This window comes from Mobula birostris, chromosome 3 (genome assembly GCF_030028105.1).
Source record: "Mobula birostris isolate sMobBir1 chromosome 3, sMobBir1.hap1, whole genome shotgun sequence".
Classification (NCBI taxonomy): Eukaryota; Metazoa; Chordata; class Chondrichthyes; order Myliobatiformes; family Myliobatidae; genus Mobula; species Mobula birostris.
The window spans coordinates 158,395,938-158,419,122 of NC_092372.1; the positions used below are offsets into that span (position 1 = coordinate 158,395,938).

Here is a 23,185-nt window from a genome sequence, read left to right on the forward strand (position 1 = left end):
CCAAATCGGATTGGCACTTAGAGCGATCCAGCCTCGCACCCAGGTTAGGTGGACAGGCATCGAAACACCTCTCCGTATCACTCTCTCCAACTCTGTCTCTGACAGTGACACCATCTTCACTTGCAACCCCTACTCGAACATGTTATGCATAACTTTGTAGTGCACTAGCACAGCACATCCCTCAAATCAGCTTTGTCCTTGCTCACCTCTTTGTTGTTTGCGGTGATAGTTTACCACAATTGACTTCAGAAAAGGTATTAATGATGTCTTTAGTCATATTTCTTGCTTTTTGAACTACAGGTAAGCTGTCGCTATAAAAGTTTGTGAAAGTTTTAGATGTCATTTATTTTTCTCCTAAAAATGGTGCATCAGAAGAGGAAAATGCTGAGATAAATTTGGTGATTGCTATTAAGACAGATGTGTACATATTAAAAGAACAGCGGGAAATGGAGGCATTAATTGACAATTGGAATAAGAGAAAGATTTTCCTATTTTCATGTCACAGCTGAAAATGAAAATTCAAAACAGTAGAAATCATGAAAATGAACAAAAAGTATATAGAAAATACGAAGTAAGTTTATTATCTAAGTACATATATGTCACCATATAGAAACCTGAGATTCATTTTCTTCTGGGCATGCACAGTAGTTCCAAGAAAGCTAATAGAATCAATAAAAGACCACAGCCAACATGACAGATAAACAACCAATGTGCAAAAGACAGCAAACTGTGCAAATGCAAAGAGAAAAAATTAAATAATAGTCATAAATAAACAATAAATATTGAGAACACGAGATGAAGATTCCTTGAAAGTGAGTCCATTGATTGTGGGAACAGTTCACTGATAGAGCGAGTGAAGTTATCCTCTCTGACTCAAAAGCCTGATGATTGAGGGGTAATAACTGTTCCTGAACCTGGTGGTGTGAGTCCTGAGGCTCTTATACTAACTGGTGACAGCAGCGAGAAAAGAGCATGGCTGCTTGGTGGGGGCCTTAATTGATGCTGCGTTTTTGTGACAGTGCTCCATATAGATGTGCTGAATGGTGGAGAGGTCTTTACTCATAATGGACTGGGTCACATCCACTACTTTTTGTAGGAGTTTCTGTTCAAGACCATTGGTGTTTCCATATCAGACCGCAATGTAACTAGTCAATATACTCTTCGAATTTATTGAATTTATTTAAATCTTACATCCATCTCACAGCATGAGAGAGTAAAAAACTTTGCGTAATGACTCCGTCTCAATGTATAGACATGTGAATTTATTAGTCCAATGGCTTGTAGAAAGAAGCAGCCCCATTGCCTGTTGGTCCTGTTTTAATGCTGTGGTACTGTTTGCCAGATGAAAACAGCTGAAACAGTTTATGGTTGGGGTGACTGGTGTCCCGGATGATCATCCAGGCCTTCTGTCTGCACCTGCTACTGTGAATGTCCTCAATGGAGGGAAGTTCTCATCCACAGATGCGCTGGGCTGTCCTTACCACTCTCTGCAGTCCCCAGCAATCAACATTGGTGAGTTCCCATAACAAGTGGTGATATAGCCCGTCAGGATGCTCACAGTGATGCTCCTGTAGAAGGTCTTTGAGGATTTGGGGGCTCATGCTGAACTTATTCAGTCACCTGAGGTGGAAGAGGTGCTAATGTGCTTTTTTTTGCTACACAGCCAATGTGTAGAGTCTAGGTGAGATCTTCGGTGATGTGTATACCGAGGAACTTGAAACTACTCACCCTCTCAACTGCAGATCCATTGATGTTGACTGGGGCGAACCTGTCTCTGTTTTTCCTGTAATCCTCACTCAGCTCTTATGATATTTGGACATTAAGGGAGAGGTTGCTCTCTTGGCACCACTGGGTCAGGATGTCAACCTCTCCTCTGTAGGCTGTCTTCACCACACATCTATAGAATTTCATCAAAGTTTTATATCTCATACGAATCTTTTCAAGCTTCTAAGTAGAAACAGTGCAGTGCTTTCCTCGTAATTGCACTTCTGTGCTGGGCCCAGGTCTGATTCTCTGAACTGATGTCAGTGGAACAACTAAAACAGAAACCAAATGAAAGTATTGCTAGAAGCTAATAATCCTGTCACTGTAACTATTCATCAGTCAGTTTCCTGTTCAGATTGTAACACTTCTTGTGGATCTATTATACAAGAAATGTTTGGGTAATAATTTGAGATTGAGATTAAATATTGGTCTGCAGACAATGAATACTTGGACTGTGAACTAATTCATCATAGTTTAAGAATATAGTATTTATGTGACGATAACTTAGATTTAAAACACTATTTGAAATAATTTGTAAGATGGCATTGTTTATTCTTTATTTCTACGTTACTGGAATAATTGAATCAGAAATGCCTTCTGTCACTGAAAAGGCTCAAGTGGAGGTCACTGTAACCGGGATGCTACACAGTACTCTTAGCCTCCGATGTTTTAATATTACATACAGCATGATTGCTGCTTTCTCATTGTGAACAAATGTATGAAGTTCATTGAGAGTGACATTTTTTTTGGCTTTATTTCTAATTTCCTTTGGAATGGAAAAAAAAGAACCATGTGACTTTTGGCGGCATTTTGAACACATTCCGTGGATTAAACAGAAACATTTGTTCATTGTTTTACTTCCTATTTGCAGATCTTAATACATCCTTATTCAAAAATCAGTCTTTTGTTCCTGGTTAATGTAGTGTTTCCTGAACGCACAGTTGCTCTGGTATTTGTTTCTCCTGGAACATCAATTAGTATTCACAAATATATTTTGAGTCCAGTTGAATAATCCAATCAGAAATAAATCAAACATTTAAATATTCCTGTGATGCTGCTTTGAAGGAACTCTACATTTTAGAGGAATTATCTTTACTTGACATCAAGGTATCATGTATCAGTCTATGTATGTGCATGGATTTGTAGTTACTTTTTTAATCCTTTAAAGATCTATTTTAGACAAAGAAAGTTCAATTTCGCCGATTTTTGTCACTGATGTGAAAATTTGGAGCCTCCTTGTACTGGCAGTCTATTGACAAATGTGTGTTAAATTAGTAAATCAGATTATGTCATGTGTACCAAGGTACAGTGGAAAATCTTTGCTTTATGTTACATCAGCGCATTGAGGTTCTACGGGGGAAACAATAACAGAATGCAGTATAAAGCTTTGCAGTTTGCAGAGAAAGTGCAGTGCAGGCTGACGTGAGGCCAAGATTCCATCTTATTGTACTTGTTTGCTCGTCTTAAGAGAACTGGATAGAAGCTCTCTCAAGCCTGGTGGTACATGCTTTCAGGGTTTCCCATCTTCTGTCTGATGGGAAAGGAGAGAGTGTAATCTTTGATTATGCTGGTTGCTTTGCTGAGGCAATGTGAAGTATGCAGAATCCATGGAGGGGAGGCTGGTTTTTGTGATGTGTTGAGCTGTGTCCACAACTCTGCAGTTTCTTGCAATCTCGGAGCAAATGTCATACCACGCTGTGATACATCAGGATAGGATGCTTTTCGTGGCACATCTATAAAAATTGATGAGGATCAAAGGGGGCATGCCAAATTTCTTTAACCTTCTGATGGTATTATCTGTAAATAGACCAGAATCCGGCCACATGGTCATGAGTGTGTAAGGAGTATAGTACAGTATACACTGGAGAGCAGCTCCGACTGGAGGGGCTAAGCCCCAACCCAGTACAAAGCCCAGCGGTACACAACCAGCTCTGGTGTCTTCTTGGCTGGCATCTCCGAGGCACATGAGCCTTGTCCACACAGCAACTGAGGTAATCCACCTTCAGTCCCACCAATGAACCTGTGGACCAGGCTTGCGGTATTCTGCGTTACTGATATCTGGCAGGGTCTTGTGATCACAATAAAAATGTCCCAGACAATCACTTGCATTTTTTTTTGGACCACACACCGTCTCTGCACGATGGTATGCACCAAGTTTAGCTGACAACAGAGCAATGGTACACAGTAAGTCTAGACAATGGTTGAGTTACTGACAAATTTATAGATGGCATTTGAACTGTGTCTAGCCACACTGTTGTCGGCAGCAAGAGAGTAGAGCTGTGGGCTAAGCACGCATCTTTGAGGTGTGCCAGTGTTGACTGTCAGTGAGGTGATGTTATTTCCAATCCGTACTGACTGTGGTCTCATACTTCATGTCCAGGACCCTTTATCAGAATGTGTGGTAGAATATACTGAAAGGTTTCTTAAAAAAATATACATCACATCCAATTATCCCTTATCTTTTGTACTTGTCACGTGCTCAACAAAATAAAAAAATCTTCAGATTACATGAGCATGATTTTCCTTTCATTTGTCCCTGTTGACTCTATTCATTCCTATTATCCTTTTTTCTATTATTACGTCCTTAAGAATGGATTCCATCATTTTACCGACTACTGAGATTGGCTATCAAGTTGGTGGCTCTGTATTCATTCTCTTTCTCTTGCTCTCTTGCGCTCTCTCTCTACACTTGCTACTCTCTAATCCACAGGGATTTTTTCAGAATTGAACATTGGAAGAAGATAATCAGAGTATCTACTATCTCTAGAGCAATTTTACTCAAAATATTGAGATATTAATCATCAGGTAATCACCCTTCAAACTGATCAGTTCTCTTGGTACTACTTTTTTTTTTAACCAGTATTTATTTCCCTCATTTCCCCATTCTTGCTGGACTTGATATCTGGTAGATTTGGTGTGTCATTGTCTATGAAAGTAAACACAAAGTTTTTTTTTCTGCTATTTCCTTATTCCATGATGTAAATTCCCCTTTGTAGGACTCCTACATTTTCCCTTACTGGGCTTTTCCTTTTAACATACATAGCGAAGCTTTTACAGTCCACTTTTAATGTACCTTGCTCACGTGCTTACATATTCTATGCTGCATTTCTTTACTGGTTTCTAAAACATCTTGCGCTGAGTCTCAGTACGCTCCCAACCCTCCCAAGGACAAGTAGAGGTGAATGTACAGCCTACCTACGGAATGATATGCCTGCCATGGGGAAAGTACAACAAAGGTTCACTGGATTGATTTCTCTAATGCCGATGGGTTTGGGAGGTGCAATGTGAGAGGAGGCTACTTGGTCTCTCCTCCTCTATGTTTAGTGGACTGAGAGACATCTCATGGAAACTTGTGATTTTCTGACGTGGCATGCTCAAGCTGATGCAGAAGTGGTGTTTCCTTTGTCTCTCTTGTGTAGAACCAGGGATCAGAGTTTCAAAACAAGGGGTCAGCTGTCCAGGGCGGAGATTAGTGACTCTTTGGAAATCTCGACCCAATAAGATTGTTAAAGCTTAGTTGCTGTTTATATTCAAGACCAAAATCAATAGATTTTTAGATGAACTGAGAAACTTGTAGGTTTAAGCAGGAATGTGGCATTGAGGTAAAATATCGACCACAATGTTAATGAATAGTGGAACAGGCATAGGTAGTGGGATGGGGCGGGGGTCTTGCGAACAGGTAAGGTATCTGTACAACTTTTTAAAGTAAGGAGATGTGGCCAATTGAAGTTAATTGCAATTAGTTGCATGAATTGGCAGGAAATGAAACCATGGACAGATACTGAACCTGTACAATTGAGGCTGCAATAAGACTGGTATTGTGTCATACTGTATTCATTACCTGATTCATTATGTGTATTTATTTGTGACGAACAACATTATTTGCACTTCATAAGAGAAATGTTCATTTAAACTGATTGCATAGTACGGTATTTTCTTGGTATCTCAAATAACAAATAAAACATACCAAAGCATAACCATCTAAGGTTGTGTAATTGACTGGCTTCTAACTCTACCTCTAGTTAAATTTAGTCTTGATATATGTAAGAGGAAGATTCCATCTTCTTCTGTTAATATACATCTAATTTGTATCTGTAAAAATATTCTACATTAGTGCCATTTTTGATTAACACTAAAATTGCCTTCAACAATTTTCACTATTCTATATTGGGGATCAAATCAACTTTGAAGTCAAATGATTCTAAGAGTAGAGATTATGAGTGTAACGCTCAGCTATATTGGTTTGTATTTCTCTCGGGGAAACCCCGTCCTCTGCTCACCTTGTCTCCTGGTGATGTTGGTTGCTGTACAACTGCCACCTGATTCGGCTTCAAACATCAATCATCAGCCAGCACACAATGTACGTTTTACCAGTTACACTGTATAGATATTACTAAATCTATGAGAGTAATAGAAGTTCAATACAAAAAAAAAGGAATGGAGAAGGCACCAGACATATCAAAGTTCAATTTCTTCGTGCACACGTTGGAGCTCGGGGACCTCTTCGGGACCACCCTGACCCCATCGACTCGCAGCTCAGGACCACCCGGAGTGATCAACCTGAGTCTTCCCACATGTCCGTCGTCCTCACGGTCTCTCCTCCAACTCCTCGCCAAAAGCCCCTGGTTCCCAGTCATATGAGACAGCATATCACCCCAAGAAAGAATAACATGGACACCCATTGGTTCATAGTACTCTGCTATCTGTTATAACCCAAGCAAAGTGCTAGCTAGAGACTTTCTCAGCATTTAACATAACAGAGAAGCCATTTTAATTAACATACGCAGTAATATAAAAGAAGAAACCCCTTACATGAGTTATTCAATTTGTAATGAGATTTTGTCTCCTTGGTTAAATAATTTCATGATAATAAGATTTGTACATTTTCTAATTTTCATTTCATGTCTTCGTGTGACCAGGATGTGTGCAAACAAATCAATGTCAGCTTCCTGTGCTGGGCCAACATCCCCATCTCGAGACTCCAATTACACTCAGCCTGCTCTGCTGAGTAGGCTGTGTTCTCTGCAAGGCTGGGCACTGGACTGCTGCAACTGACACTTTACCCTGAGCTCTCTGACTGCAAGATTTTACCAGTATGACAGAAAAAAAAAGATTTAGTGATGTTCTCAAAGACTCCTGGAAAAATTGCAGCATCTTCACTGATGTGGAAACACCTGGGCCAATACTCCTTTTAAAAAAGAAAGAGAAGCATTTGTGATGGTGTTGAGACCACAAGTCGCTTTGTCAGGAGCATTCCCACTGTTATAAGACTATTGAACGGTTCCCTGGTACAATAAGATGGACAATCTTCCTCATTCTCACTTTACACCTTCCTGTCTACCTGTATTGCACTTTCTGTGTAATACTTCCTTATGTATTCCATTATTGACTTATCTTGTACTGTCACAACGTACTATTGTGATTAATTGATAGGTCTGGTATGCAAGAAAAGTTTTTCCACTGAACCTTGGTACATGTGACCATAATAAACCAATTTACCCGTTCTACCAACCTTAATGCCAGCTAACACTTCTTGCCCCATTTGTGACAGAATCTGCAGAGCCCACAACCAACCATCTCAGAACACGTGGAAATGGAAAAAAGCAAGTTATCCTTGACTTCGAGGATTACCTGAGAATGAGCCTCTTTAACTCTCTTTATTCTGGTTTTCAGCAGTGCCATGATTCTCTTCTTTGTTATCAGTTCCCTCTGTAGTATTTCCGCTCCCTTTTTAACTCTTTAAGCTTCAAACTGTCTTTTATAGCCTTCTGAATATCTCTCTAATAGCAGCAGTGCCTTCAGTTGCCATGCTCTGCAATTCTTCCTTAAAGCTCCCCGGCTTTTCACTTTACCCTTTTGTGGTGCTTCTTGAGACAAGTCATCTGCCTATTATCTCCGTGTGTGTCTTGATCTCAGTATTTTGTTTATTGCTGCTCCTGTGTAAAAAGCCATTTTTAGATATGTTGAAACGATATTGTTGTCTTATCCCCAAAGTATATTTGATATGTCCTTCTTGATGTGGTTTGTTATTTTATTTCTTATTACTAGATCTCAATGCTTATTGTAAGTTCACAGCTGTTGATTACTTATTATGACGTTGTTAAGCAATTAGCCTTCGACATTAGGTCGGTTATTGTGTATATTCATTCATTTGTTAGAAGTGCATGTTAGAAGTTGAAGGAATTTCAATCAATATTTGAATCTGTCTTTTGTCAGAATGCTGGGAAGTACTGTCTTTGAACATGGCTCTTTACACACTGTAACATGTTGGTGAATAATACAATAGCCTTCAACTACAGCTATGCTGGGACTGGAGTTATCTATCTGTCCAGCTTAAGAAAATGGGGAAAACTCTTCAGTGAGGGCAGAATAATATTTTTGATCTCCTTTTGAATTTGCCCAAAAATCTGTTGACTTGCAGAAGCTGCCAAGGCATCAGTGACTTAGAGATGATCTCTAGTGCAAATTCAAACAAAAAAGAGATAATGTGTATGGCAAGTACTGGGGGATTGTGGGAGCCTATTTAGAATTGTGTACAAAAATCCAGAGGATACAGGATTGCAGCGTTTGTATCTTCCCATTGCACTCAGCTTTTGGCTTTGAGCTGCTCTGTTGCACTGACTCGTGGTCTTTTTGTTGGGAGTAGAATTATCAGTTCTGAAATGTGATTGTATGGCACACTGCATTTTCCTGCATCTGTGAGCCTATGGGTAATCCTGCTGGTTGCTTCTTCCTTCCCTCACCCCAATCATCTTTCCCAGCCACCACTAAAGGCACCAGTGTAACACCTGTGTCCCGCTTGTCTTATCCCGTATGACTGGTCGCTGCTCTCTTTATGAGAAAAAACAAATTACATAGTACTGCACTAGGTGCTCGTAGGTCATCAGAAGTTCTAGATATCGGAAGGAGGCAGTGAATAGAAAACACACTTCTGGAGGTAAGTTTTGTTTATATAAAAAAACAAGATATACAAAATATTTACAAGTGTAAGAATAATTAAAAATTCTAGCATTCTGTTCGGTTCCAAAGCTCAGATATCAACAAAAACCAAATTCCTGTTTAGTTAAAATCAGTGATATTCACTAGAATAACCTTTGTTACTCCAATTTCGCTAATTAGATCTAGTGTTATTCCCTGTTTAAAGTTTTACAGATTAACCTTTCCATTTTTTAAAAAAATTCCCTAGTTAGTTAGAAAACTCATTGAATTCTTATTCTTAAATCTTATGGTTAACTTTAGTTTCAGTTCCAGTCAGTATGTCTACAAACTCAAGTTCCAAAATTATATATCTATATAGCTTAACTCCTTTCATGACAATTCTCCATCACAACTTTTAAACAAAGTAAATCTTGTTTATTAACTTAGTTCAGTCTTTGCAGTTCGTGCAGAAAATCAAATTGATTTGAAAATCAACCCTTTGAAAGAAAATAAACTTATACATCCAACTGTATTAAATCCTGTACACCATTAAACATTTCATTCCCCCACTCGTTCTTCACCTTGGGTGGCTCGCCGTCTTGTTTCTTGGTTCATTGGATGAAATAGTTGATCAGCCACGGAAAGTCCATTCTCAATACTTACACAAAAAAAACCTGACCAGATCCCTTGGTGTAATTTAACAAAACTAATTCCCAGTTACCCAGTTGAGATTTTGGACACCTGTCTCTACTGAAAGTGTCTCATTACAGCTGCTGCTTGTTATAGCTGTAGCTTCAATAGATCTTTTATCGATATTGTCTCTCCTCCAGAGGTTTCACCCTGAGGTTTTCGAGTAAGTAGAGTAGAGGTGCTCTCTATTAATTCTGCTTTTAACAGTTTATAACTTTAGTTTCTAATAGTTTGCTGTGTTTCTCTTGCTTTCCTGTACTGCATCAGCCACACCTTGTTATTGCATATTTTTTTCTTCCAAGTTCTCTTATTTTTTAAAAATTCGATAAACTTCGTTTTCATCTCTCCACAGGTGGAGCTTTCTAACATTACATCTTTGGGTTGAATTAACCTGGGTTACACTAAGATCCATGCCTTTGCACTTGATGTTGCCTCATAAGCACATACTTGGCTAGAACCTGTGACAAGAAGAGCGTTTAATCAGCTAAAATTCTCACATAAGAAAATAAAAGATCAGTTAGGCTAAATAGTTTGCATCATTGCTGTGAATTCAATGTCTCTCTGGTTTGCAGGAGTGTACAAAATAATGGGAAAGCAGTCTGAGCACCTTGCTCAGTAAACAAGGCTTATCAATCTTGTACATGGCCCTACCCACCCATTATATTCAATACTGCATTCCACAGATGGCCTTGGCTGCAAAGCACCCAGTTGATTGAGCTGCTGCCCTTTTTAAAGACTATTTAGTCACAAAGTAAGAGTACATATTTTGCCATGGATAGCTCTTTGCTTTGTGTGTGGGTAAAGATTAGATTTTGTGTGTCAAGCCTCAATGAATGACCACATCTACTGTTTTTAGTGACAGAACTGTGCTCCTTGTTTGCTCACCTTTCCAGAAGTAGTACTGTATCTGGAAAGGAATCTGGGAGGAAGTGTGGTAACTAACACAGCCACTAGAGGGGGCTGTTAGTAAATAGGCAAACGTCCCTTGGGTGCAGCTTTTAGCTCAGCAAGACTTTGAGAGCTTGTTCCTGTTTAGCTGCTTGTTCTCTGCAGCTGCTTAGAGGATGCTCAGCAGTTTCAGGGTCTGAAGAACACCACAATTATGAAGGATGCTTTTAACAGAATGCTGAAATCTTAATGGTCTTAGTTGTTCTCTATCTGTCAAACGAACTTCATTGTTTGAACCTGGACCAAAGGTAAGTTGAGTCATGATTGTATCTGCCCTTCCAGAAACTCAGGGACAGCAAGAGTGTTTAAGGAATGCTGCTGGTCAGACTTAAATCTGGTACTTTAGTTCGAATGATTTCAGATGTACTCTTTGACACAGTGCCTTATTAAAATAATAGAGTAAGGCATCTGATCTCCCCTTTGTGAGTTCTTGCAAATGCCTTGATCTTGAGTGACCTTATTTGCTAAATTATAGCAGTCTCGTGTTCAACAAAGTAAATCATGTTGAAGTTGAGCTGTAAACGATTTACTTGTGGGTTTTTTCCCTGAACAAAGCATTATCAATCACTGCATGTTTATGTCCTTTTAGGAGCAGGTATTTTTCATAGCCTGAAGGCCAGGTTTAGCGAGCTTTTGTTAATGAGAAATAAGCTGCCCCCTGGTATAGAGGCTGTCTGACTGTGCTTCCTTGAGTCTGATTTTTATCTGTTTGCCCTCAGTTCAGTATTTAGCGATAACAGAAATGTACTTTGAATTGTTGGGTTTAAAGCTCTTCTTGGCTTAAGTGACTGATTCAATCTGATAAAGTGGTATACAGGTGTGAGCAACCTGCTTGTAATTCTGCGATTGGCAGTGATCTTTTTGTGGAAAAATACAATCACAAGAAAGGAAATTAAACTAAAGAACCAGATTTCTACAGGTCTGTTAAACATGTGTCTTCCATTAAATGTGATGGGCGAAAAATGAGTGCATTTTGGAATGCATTCCTCTGAAACTTTGTGGAGGAAAAAGATAATAAGGTATTGTTTATAGAGCAGAGGTTTGGGACTGATCTTATATTCCCATGTGTACTTATTTTTTTCTAGGTCATATCTTACAGTTAAGTGCTTCATTGCCCTGAAATGCAATATTACTGTATACGCTCGATGAGCAAAGAACAGGTAAATTATTTTGAAAATAACTTTTCTGAAAATTACTTTGACTAGTCATTCACTCCTTAAGAAGTAATAGTTGATCTTCCTTGTGTAAAAACCTTGGAGCTAGCTTTCTGGTACTGCTGTTGGAATGCTACAAGCTGAAACTACATGTTTCATCTTGCTCTAGACTACAAAGTATTCAGCTGTGTGTATTCCTAACTTGTTTTCTCAGCAACAGTCTCACAGGAAGAGTCTATATCCAGTTTAATTAGTAACAGGCAGAAAAATCGCATACAAGCTTGTGTGTCTTGTGAGCTGACAAAAGACAGTGAAAATTTCAGCACAGGAATATGTTTCAACAGAGCGGCAGAATGTTTTCAGAATAAATTACTGGATTCAATGTATCTTTAAAATTTGCCCTCTTTGTAATTTTGATGCTATAAAATTAGTAAGCCAGCCTGTTGCACTGCTCTGTGTGTGTTCTGTGTGCGACACGCATTACCAGCGCAACAGTTTGTTGTATTTATATGAAGAGTTGCACTGCCTTTGCAATGGGAAGTAAATTTATGAATCGTTTAACTTTTCTTCAATTGATAGGTCGGTTATTAACTGCAGCAAGTGATGGTTGCGTGAGGAGCTGCATGTACAAAGTTATTTATTTTTGGTCCCAGGAAAATCGTATCAAGTAGCCTTCAGCAGATAAATCATTCTACAACTCTGGATAATAATCATTGTGATATTCTTCTGAGTCAAAGACTCAGTTTTTCACAAAATTTATAGGTTAAAAAATCACAGTTTGGTCATCACTGTTAAAGAGTTTGATTAAGAATATTACTCATGTTAATACATACTTGAATGGTACTTTCTGTTTTCTTTTTTTTTGCCTACCAGCCTTTCTAAAGTCTCCACAAAACCCATCTCTCTGAGCAAACTGCTGGTTCTGGACTTCTTTTCAGCCTCCATTTCCACTTATTCACTTGGATCTTTCAGGGTTTTTTTTGTGACTAAGGCATTGTTGTATGAGTTGAAGTACATGATTTAAAAAAATACCTAGTCTAAAGCTTCTGAAATAGGAATTGGAAAAGTGGTCAATTATCTTTAGTTGGTTGGTAAAGCATTTGTAAATCACGGGGGGGGGGGGGGGTGGAATTCAAACACCAAAGGAGAGAAGGAAGCAGTTGTGATCAAAGTTTAAAGAGTGTGATTTTTTTATATTCGTTTTGCTTAGTAGTATATCTGCTATAACCTTATTTATTACATTTTAGCTATGCAACATAACAGTTTTCTTAAAATACAAACATGTGTGCAACCATTTAAAGAGAAACATTGTGGATACTGTCTATTTCTTGTATGGCCTGAGGCACAGCATTCTGTTCTGGTGTCCTGTGTGGTCTAGCATTGCTGTGAGGCACTGCTGATGAGTGACAGTCTGGCAGTGATCTATTTATTTACTCTGCAATCTTTCTAAAACAAAACGTATACATTTTTTAATATGGACAATGACCAATGATTGTTTTAATTAGCTGTTTGCATATTACTGGACCTCTTAGGCTCCTGCTGAAGTAAAACAGAAGTTAGGGACAAGGGTTGGGCTTGAGTGGAATATGTTGTTCCTGTTAAGAAAGTACCTTTTGTACCAGAAAACAAAAAGCAACAGTATACAAAGATGTGCTTTGTCCACGGACTTTGCACTTGTGTTCTGTATCAATGAGAAATAATTTTTAATTTTTTTCATTGCAATATTCATGATTATTAATAGGTAAACTCATTAATGCTCCTTTTGAATATAATCAGTAACTAATCAGTGCAATGGATAGCACATACAATTAGTACAAGTTAAGTATAACTCATGCCTGTTTGACAGTCGTGGAACTGCATACTGAAATAGCAAGTACTCCAAGTGTATAGACCACTGTAATGTGCAATATTCAACCCCAAGTTCCTCTGTTGTGTTCAGAGAGAAAGTTCATAATCTTGTACAAGTTTTTGGAGACAGTCTTGGAGAGGGTAGAGTTTCTGGAGACAAACTGTCCCTGGAAAAAGGCTGCTCAAAATGCAGAACTAACCCTGGAGTTGTATGGATCACTGTTCTGTCAGAAATAATTACCAGCTCAATGAGAGTGTCCCTCTGTGCACTCTGCTCATGCTGAACCCGAGCTTCCTTCCCAAACACCACTCCTCACACCATTACCGTCGTTCATATGTACTTCATACGATCAGACATCCCACCTCTCCCGGAAGTTCCGGCAGTCTCCCGCATATTAATAGTGGCTCCCTAGTTATGCCCGCAAACTATATACAATATCACGGAAATCAATTTTTTTGAGAGCGAGCGAGAGAGAGCAAGCAAGCGAGAGCGCGCCATGGCAGAGTGTTCCAAAAAAAGAAAATGTAAAACGCATGTCACCCCAGACTACCCTAAATAGTACCCCTGCCTAATAGGGGTAAAAAATAATGACAGTGTTGCTCGCTGCACTGTTTGCAACAGTGACTTTTCTATTGCCCATGGTGGGTTAAAATGTAAAAGACACGTTGAGGTGAGTTTAACAGGTGTCATTCGTTCTTTAGCATAGCTAACGTTATTTAAACTAGCTGGCTAGCTGCTAAGGAGCTACTCTTGCAAACATCCCACCTCTCCCGGAAGTTCCGGGAGTCTCCTACAAATTGACAGTGCTGCCTCCCTGAAATGAATTTTTGCAGGGTGGGATGCCTTTATGATGGCCCAGCTGGAAGTTCCAGCGGTTACTGAGGGGAAAGGGGACACACTTGGAGGAGTGAAAGGCTGAACGGAGAAGGGGCAGAAAGGAGTCTGAGTCATGCAGATAGTCAAAAGGTGAAGAGAGTTGGGTTTTGAGGGTGGCGAGGTCTGGAAACTGGAAGAGGCAAGTGAATTGAAAGGTAATGTAGAAAGTGAATTGAACTGGGAAAGCAAGAACAAAGGAACTTTGGCAGTGAAATTTAGCAGCTGGATGCATGAAATTGGCTCAGAGGATGGAATGTGTACTTGTTCATCATCCCACTGTGTCTTCAATGACAGGACTGGCAAACAAAAATGCTGACATTGCAGTATTAATGGACTGAATGCACCTTGATATGTGCCATCATATCTAGGTAATTACTGTGCATACATGCACACTTGCTTTGCATATGTGCAGCTGCTCAAAGTGTAGTGCAGCAACGCAAACCAAGTTGTGTGCTTGCTGGATTTGACACAAAATTTGGTTGCCCTATCCTGTACTTAACTAGAACTCCTCTGTTTGAAGAACCTCTTGTGCATTGCTTTCCTTTTCGAGATGCAGCATAGTGGTAACCTCTGCTTCTTTCATTCATTAAATTCACAAACAACACAAAAGGCTTCAATGAGAAAGCACAGCTACTGCTGATGGGCAACATGTGTGATGAAGGTGACAATGTCCTGCCGCATTCTCTCATTTCTTCAGTGCTGTACTGTTCAATAGTGTGAAATTAAGCTGTTATATTCAAGCCGCCATAATTAATAGTGGCTTTTGGTGATTCCCTTTCAGGGGTTTCATTTCTAAAGCAAAACCATCCAATTAGTGCGCTCCAGTATTATTACATGACATCTATATTTATTTCATCTCCTCTAAAATATTTCCCCCTGTTTTTAAAGCTGCTGTCAAATACAGACAGGTATGGGTCATTCAACACTTCAAACCTTTTCTGTAAGTTTGATTTGAATGTTTTGATTTGTATAATCTGCCTTTTCTTCCATTTGATAACCATAATTCCAATTGATACAACATCCATAGACTTCCTGAGGTGACAATTTGACGTTGTGAGTTCCCTTCCCTGTGTTCAACCACAACTGGTATAATCATTTAAGGATTTTGTCTGTTTGCTCTGGATCTTCACAATGGAGAACTGAACTTTTTTTTTAGTTCTGCCTTATTGGAGCCGTTTAACTTCATTATCAAATAGATTGTCTGCTAATTTTCTACTCTTTATAATCAGGGAATATCCCATTTATCTTTTAATAAGGATTGATATTTTCTTCAGTACTTTCCAATGTAGGAACATCTGTTTCAGAAAAAAGAATAATCAGAAATGATTTTTTTTAGTTTATATATGCTGAGAACAAGTTTTCATCCTCCTCATCCTATTATCCTGCTTTAAATTTGTCTGTTTGACAACTTTTATGCTATTATCTCTGAATGTGATTTGATATTAATTTTTGTTTAATACCACTCCACGGGATGCTTCAGAATGCTTTACTAAGTTAGAAAGTGTTCTGTGAATTTTTAGTATTTACTTTTGAAGAGCCAAGCACCCCACAGGTTTGTTGAATAATCTTAAGTGCATTAAATGCATTTTATTCTTTTAAAATAGCAATTTATTTTGCAGGTTATTTTCTCTGTAACCTGAAATACAGTTGTTGATTATTTTTCCCCAAAAGAAATTGTCGATATAAACTGAGAATTAAAAAAAATCTTCTATGGGTTCAAAGGATGCAGCATGATAAATATCTGACAATCTTTACAGAAACAATTAAGCATTTATTTTAATTTTGATACCTTTTAATGTAACAGTTGCGGATCTCTCAATTGTGACATTGCATGTTCGTGGAGGCATTTCAGAACTGCAATTTATGATCCCTTTGTTTTTAGAAACATAGAAACTCTACAGCAGAAAACAGGCCCTTCGGCCCACAAAGTTGTGCCAAACATGTCCCTGCCTTAGAAATTACTAGGCTTACCCATAGCCCTCTAGTTTTCTAAGCTCTATGAACCTATCCAAGAGTCTCTTAAAAGACCCTATCGTATCCGCCTCCACTACCGTTGCTAGCAGCCCATTCCACGCACTCACCACTCTCTGAGTAAAAAACTTACCCCTAACATCTCCTCTGTACCTACTCCCCAGCACCTTAAACCTGTGTCCTCTTGTGGCAACTATTTCAGCCCTGGGAAAAAGCCTCTGACTTATCCACACAATCTTATAGTTCAGACTTAAAAAACATGGTTATGCACCAAAGAAAACTAGGTTTAGAAAGTTTTTGAATAAGATTAAATATCACTTCACCCTTGCCCTTTAAAGAGTACATTATGTTACAAAGGTAAATTGGACTAATCTTCCAAATACAGATCAATAAATAATCAAACTACACATTGGAATGAAACAGCATCCAATTATTTTGATCACTCTGAATTGATGTTAGCTTGTGGAGGCTTTATCATGTGTAACAAAGCTTCTTCCAGTTGTTTTGACTATGGGCAGATCTAATACATCAGTGTTTTAAGGAAGAAGGACTTGAGCAGCTTACAGATTCTAAATATGAGAAGGAGGCAACACTTAGAAAACTTTATCTACCTCAGACGAATTTTGATGACTTGATTATTCATTGCCTCCTGATCTTACATTTTATTTGACTTAAATTTTTTTAATTTTGTGAATGAAGAACAGAATTTGCTCTCTGTTGCCTGCGATAAAGTTGTGACGTACAGTTGCAAGAAAAAGTATGTGAACTTCTCGGGTAATGCTTTCTACAAAAGCTATTTGGAGTCAGGTGTTCCATTCGATGAGATGAGATTGCAGATGTGGATTGTAGAGATGCCCTGCCCTATAAAAAGGCACGCAAAGTCAGGTTACTGACAGAACTTGTTCTTCTCAATAAAGATCTGTTTATGTGAACCATGTCTTGATCAAAACAACTTTCAGGTGACCCAAGAAGAAGAATTGTAGAGACCTGTGAAGCTGGAAAAGGCTACAGAAACATTTCTAAAGACTTGAGTGTTCCACAGAAAGAGAAATTGTCTACAAATAGAGGAAATACGGTGTTGTTGCTACTCTTCCTAGGAGTGGGTGTCCTGCAAAGATCACACCAAAAACACAACGTGTAATGCTGAAGTAGGTGAAAAAGAACCAAAGGATAACAGCTAAAGACCTGCAGAAATCTCTAGAACTTGCTGAAGTCTCTGTTCATGTATCTACTTTCAGAAAAACATTGAATAAGAATGGTGATCATGGAAACCACTGCTCTCCAAAAAATATGTTGCTGCATGTATCAAGTTTGCAAAAGACCACCTGGATGTTCCATAATGCTTTGTGACAATGTTCTGCAGACAGATGAAACAAAAGTTGAACTTTCTGGCAGAAATACACAGCGCTATGCTGGAGGGAAAAGGGCACTGCACACCAAAACCTAAACCTCATCCCAACTGTGGAGCATGTTGGAAGGAACCAGTATGGTTTGGGGCTGCTTTGCTGCCTCAGGACCTGGACGGTTCACAATCATTAGGAGAACAATGAATTCAAATTTGTATCAAGACGTTTCACAGGAGAATGTCAGGGTAGCGGTCCGTCACCTGAAGCTTAATAGAAGTTGTAAAATGCACTAAGACAATGATCTGAAACACAAGAATAAATCAACAACAGAATAGTTTAAAGAGAATAAAGTTCATATATTGGAATGGCCAAGTCAGAGTCCAGACATTAACCCAATTGAGATGCTATGGCTTGACCTGAAGAGAGCTGTTCATACAATGTATCTCTGGAATATCGATGAACTGAACAATTTTGTATGTTCAGTGGTCTAACATTCCTCCTTGCCATTGTGCAAGTCTGATCAGCAGCTACAGGAAACATTTTGTGGAGCTTGTTGCTAAAGGAGGTTCTACAAGTTATTAAATACAAGGGTACATGTACTTTTTCCAGCCTGGACTATGAATGTTTAAACAATGTGTTCAATAAAGACCTGAAATGTACAATTGTTTGCGTGTTATTAGTTGAGACAGATGTGATTGTCTATTTTTATGACTTAGATGAAGATCAGACCACATTTTATGAATAGTGAGTGCAGAAAACCAGGTAACTGCAAAGGGTTTACAAACTTTTCCTTGCTACTGCAGCAGTTTGTGTAGATTATTACCCTGCATTTCCATTCAACATGGAATCATGAATAATGGTTTTTACCTCATAATGGTACGGTCCAGCACATCATATTAAATCATTTTGCTTCTGTGTTCCTTCTTTATTATTAAGCCTTGTGTTTAGTAGTTACTATAGTGCGTTGTGTAGTTCTAGGAAGGGATCTGCCATTCACTTATCACACCAAGAGCAATTACAGTCTCTGAGAATTGAGAGGAAACTGGAGCAAACCCACCCAGAGAAAACGCACACAGTCACAGGGAGATTGTGCAAGCTGCACACACACAACAGCCGAGCTCTGTATTGAATCTGGGCCTCTGGTGTTTTGAGGCAGCTCAACTAGCTATGCCACTATGGCACCCTATTTGTTTATGAGTCTCTGAAAAGAATTCATTCTCAGTTTATTCCTTGCTGAAACCTATCTATCTGTTTGTTAATTCATTCATTGATATAGGATTACTCTGGATGTTCCACATACCATCCCCAAAGTTTCAGGCCTGGCAGCTGCTGTGGAAGACACCTTGGCAGGTCTTGTCGTGGTTCTTTTGGAATGCCATTATGGTGGAAGGAGTGAATTTTAAAGTTGCTAGGTTATGTCCACCTTTTTTTTCCACAATTAACTCAAAGCATCATAAGTATATGATGTGCACTGGTAGCCCAGGTAAACATATATTCCATCTTGACCTGACCTGTAAGTGGTGGTAAAGCTTTGAGTTATTACAGAATTCCCAGTTTTAGGTTTGTTCTTGATGATTCATTCAACTGACAAGTATAATCTCTAAAGTTTGTAACTTGCAAGATGTGTTACAAGTCTTTTTTCTCAACTTGTTTGGTTATTAGTAGGACTAATATGATGCTGAAGTAAATTTGTTCCTCATGATGTATCAAGACTTTTTTTTTACTAAACTGCCCAGCACACACAATTGTAGTTAATATATGGAAGTAATCTATACCAATTATTTTGAAATAATGAGAAATTAATGATTTTAAAAATAATGGTTTAATATTGAAATTGGGCTTGACTTGGAATTTTTCATACAACTGAATTACGAGAAACTGAGATTTTGATTAAACTGGTGAAGATGGGGTTTAAGTCATAGTCATACTTTATTGATCCCGGGGGAAATTGGTTTTCGTTACAGTTGCACCATAAATGATATATAGTATTAAAACCATAAATAGTTAAATAGTAATATGTAAATTATGCCAGGAAATAAGTCCAGGACCAGCCTATTGGCTCAGGGTGTCTGACCCTCCAAGAGAGGAGTTGTAAAGTTTGATGGCCACAGGCAGGAATGACTTCCTATGACGCTCTGTGTTGCATCTCGGCGGAATGAGAATAGCATTACTAGTAAGGGTACATAGGCTGAGCAGATGTATTTATGGGATGTACTTTGGTAATACCACAATTTAGAATATCACTCCATCCTCAGCTTCCAAAGAGAACATTGAATTGGCTTAAATGAATTGCTTGAATCTATGACATCTCTTGCATTCAAATATTAACATGCAGATATATATGTTGAGCACTTAACTTTCAGTATAATGTAATATTAAGATTTTCTCAGTAGGAGTATTACATATTTTACATAAAAGAATACTCAGTATTTGAATTGTATTTGGAGAACTTTACAAGCTTACATCTCTTCAGTGAAGTCATGATGGTGGTAAAATTAGTCATGAAATAAACATTTTGGAGTCACTGGATTTCGCATCAAGTGCGGTCTGATGTTCCACCCCCTGAATATGTTGGCACTAGAGAGCTAAATCGGGCTATTGACATTAACGCTAATATGGTAAATAAAGAAAAAGTAGAAGTTCTCTGGCAAAGTGTTCAAGAACCAGAATAAGCATGTTCCGGGCACGGCTGGCAGTGTCCTCCACACACAAACATGTGACTTGAAGGGAGTTGACTGGCATGGAGAATACAATATATACTTAGTATTGCTCATGAATGTGCATTGTGGAGGCCAAGTCAGGGCATGGAGTGATATGGGCGAAGGCAGGAGTTTGGAGCTGACAGGGGAAATGGATCAGACATGATGAAATGACAGAGCACACTCGATGGGCCAAATATTCTAATTCTGCTCCTATGTCTTATGGTCCTGATGTTAAAATACAAATATGTTATAGTTTTAATCTGTAAAATAGAATTACCTTTGTCGGAACACCATTCCAACATGCCCATCAGCAGCATGGAAAAATGTAAACAATTGTGGCAGCTAGAAAATAATGGTAGATGTTAATTATCAGGGTGTGGTGCCTTCTGAGAACATTTTTAAATAATCATGTTCACTGGTTACATCTGCTCAATTTCAATGTGTTGTAAGAATGCTGGAGGGGGAATAATTTTATCCTAAGTAGATTATTATATTTCTTCTATCTGTGTATGCTGCCTGTTGCAGCTTGTAACTCTGGTCATAACTCCTCCCATCCATAAGAAAGCTTAAAGTCTGCATACTGATTAAAGGAATAAGGTTGTTCCTTCTTGCCTACAGAAAGGAGTTATTACCAGTTTGAGCATACATGCCATTTATTGAAAGTACCAGGGGTTGAGATCCCTGTTGTCAACCAGGTGTGAAAGACCATGCGTGTTGGAAGATTAGCTTTTAATGCTTATAGACGTACTCAGCATTTAGCTGCTCTGCCTCTTAACCACAAGTACTTTGGATGTGGCTTGTGCACACAGAAGATACATTTTGTCACTGGCAAATTCATAGATGGTGTTTGAGCTGTACCTGGTCACAGTCATTTGTGTAGAGAAAGTAGAGCAGCAGGCTATGTTTGCATCCTTGAAGTCAGTGAGGAGGGGGTGTTATTTCCAATCTGCATGGACCGTGTACTCCCACTGAGGGAGTCATGGATCCAGCTACAGAGGAAGGTACAAAGGCCCAGGTTTAGAAGCTTGTTGATTAGTACTGAGATGGTGTTGAATGCTGAGCTTTAATCAATAAGCAGAAGCCTGATGTTGGTATTGCTGGTCCAAAGCTGGTTGGAGAGCCAGTGAGATTACATCTGCCACAAAAAGTCTACAGCAGTGGGTAAATTGCAACTTTTATCAGAAAAAAAAGAAAACAATCTTGTTTTAAGTGACAGAGGGGATGGTGAGCAATGGTTAGGACAAGGGTAATATCTTACAGGGGTGGGGCCAGGTGTTGTTCATGTGATTCTGAAGTTTATTGAGTTGTTATGGTTAATAAGGTAAGGGTTTCATGAGGGTAGATAGTGAAAACACATAAAAGTATATGTGGGAAAAAAATCCAAATAGTTACTGAGTACAAGGCCAAAAGGAGAATGTTGAAAATGCCTGGCAGAGCCGGCTGTGTCTACGGAGAGAAAAACTCGATTTATTGCAATTGGAAAATCTTCCATCAGAGTTGGCCAGTTTCTGATACAGAAAGATAAAGTTAGTTAAATTCAAAATTGAAAGCAGATGGATGCAACTTGCCCAGATGGAAAAAGAAAGGATGATCCTCCAGCTTAAACTGGATCTTGAGCAACAGTAGAGGAGGCTGTGGACAGATGAGCCAGATTGTGGGGTGGGATACAGAATTGAATTGCCCAGCAGAAGATCAGTGTTACAGAAAAGGAGTCTGGTCCATGGCATTCAGTCATATGCTTTTACTTTCTCCGGTATAAAAGAGACCATATTTTGGCGTCAAATGAAAATTACTACATTGGAAGAAATGCAAGTGAATTGCTGTTTCACCTAGAAGGACTGGTCATATTTGACATCTGAAAAATAAAGTACAGAATTTGCCTTGAAGCAGCTGAAGCAACTGCTATGCAAAGTAAAAAATGAAAGTTATTTCCTCCTTCATCTTAGACCTTGGCATTTGTTAATTCAGGTTCAGCACAAGTCCTGACGACAGCGGTTGAAATAGTGGAGTCATAATGTAAAGCTTGGATTCCATCTGAGAGCGAGTTGTTGCCAAACAGACTACGTCGCCAGTTGAGAGATATAAATGACTGGAAGAGGGTGAAAACAAAGTCAGTCATGGAACTTGATCAAGGCCAAACATTTGCCTTGGAAACGTGGCATTAACTGTGTGGACTGACATCCCTTCCTCCACCCCCATCACCTTAAAATTATACCCTCTTGTGTTAGCCATGGCCATTGTTTGGGTAATTAGGCCTGTGGCAAGGGTCAATAAAAAGAAGTTAGGTTTAAGTGGAGTAACCATTGTGGGGGCAACCATTGTGTGAATGAGACAGAATTTGAGTTGGGAACTGAGGCTTTGGCAAGAAGAGACAGGGGCTAGTTTGAGGTTCCTGTCAAGTTTCACTGCCTGTCTTTGTTTGTTCTTAGCTGGAGTAGTGAGAATGGATCTCAATTCAGTGGTGTGCAAGATCTGGGAGATGTGGGAGATCTGGGAAACCGCCAGTCTCCCTGATTGTCATATCTGTGAGAAGTGCATCTGGGTGCAGCTCCTGACAACTGCGTTAGGGAAGTAGAGCTGGAGCTGGGTGACCATTGGGAGAATGAGGAGGTAATGGATGTGAGCTGCAGGGAGATGGTCACGCCTAACTTGTAGGAGGCAGGTAGATGGGTGACTGTCAGGAGAGGGAAAGGGAATTGGCAGATAGTGCATAGTACCGTGTTGGCCTTTTATACTGCTTTGGGTACTGGTATGGGAGGTGAGGTCTAAGGGGGGAAGCCACAGTGACCAGGTGATAGTAGCTTAAATATCCAGGAGAACAGACAGAATATTTTGTGGGCGTGAAAGAGACTCCTGGACGGTATATTGTCTCCCAGCTGCCAGGGTCAGGGACATCTCAGATCACAATACAGCATTCTGAAAGGGAACTGTGAGCAGTCAGACGTGATACATATTGGTACTGATACT

The 23,185-nt window shown here is 39.2% G+C and overlaps 1 protein-coding gene across 8 annotated transcripts in view; it reads left to right on the forward strand.

Annotated features, from left to right (window-relative positions):
- Positions 1-23,185, forward strand: part of LOC140195375 (tensin-3-like) — a 449,612-nt gene that overhangs the window by 95,733 nt on the left and 330,694 nt on the right. The window contains exons 1-2 of one of the 8 annotated variants that reach the window (XM_072253580.1): positions 10,385-10,568; positions 11,406-11,480. The exons of 6 other annotated variants lie outside the window; for them this stretch is intronic. In XM_072253580.1, the coding sequence (XP_072109681.1) occupies positions 11,442-11,480 (39 nt within the window). In that variant the 5' untranslated portion in view covers positions 10,385-10,568; positions 11,406-11,441. Of the gene's footprint in view, positions 1-10,384; positions 10,569-11,069; positions 11,240-11,405; positions 11,481-23,185 lie in introns of those variants that run through there. One more of the 8 variants, XM_072253581.1, reaches the window with a different exon arrangement.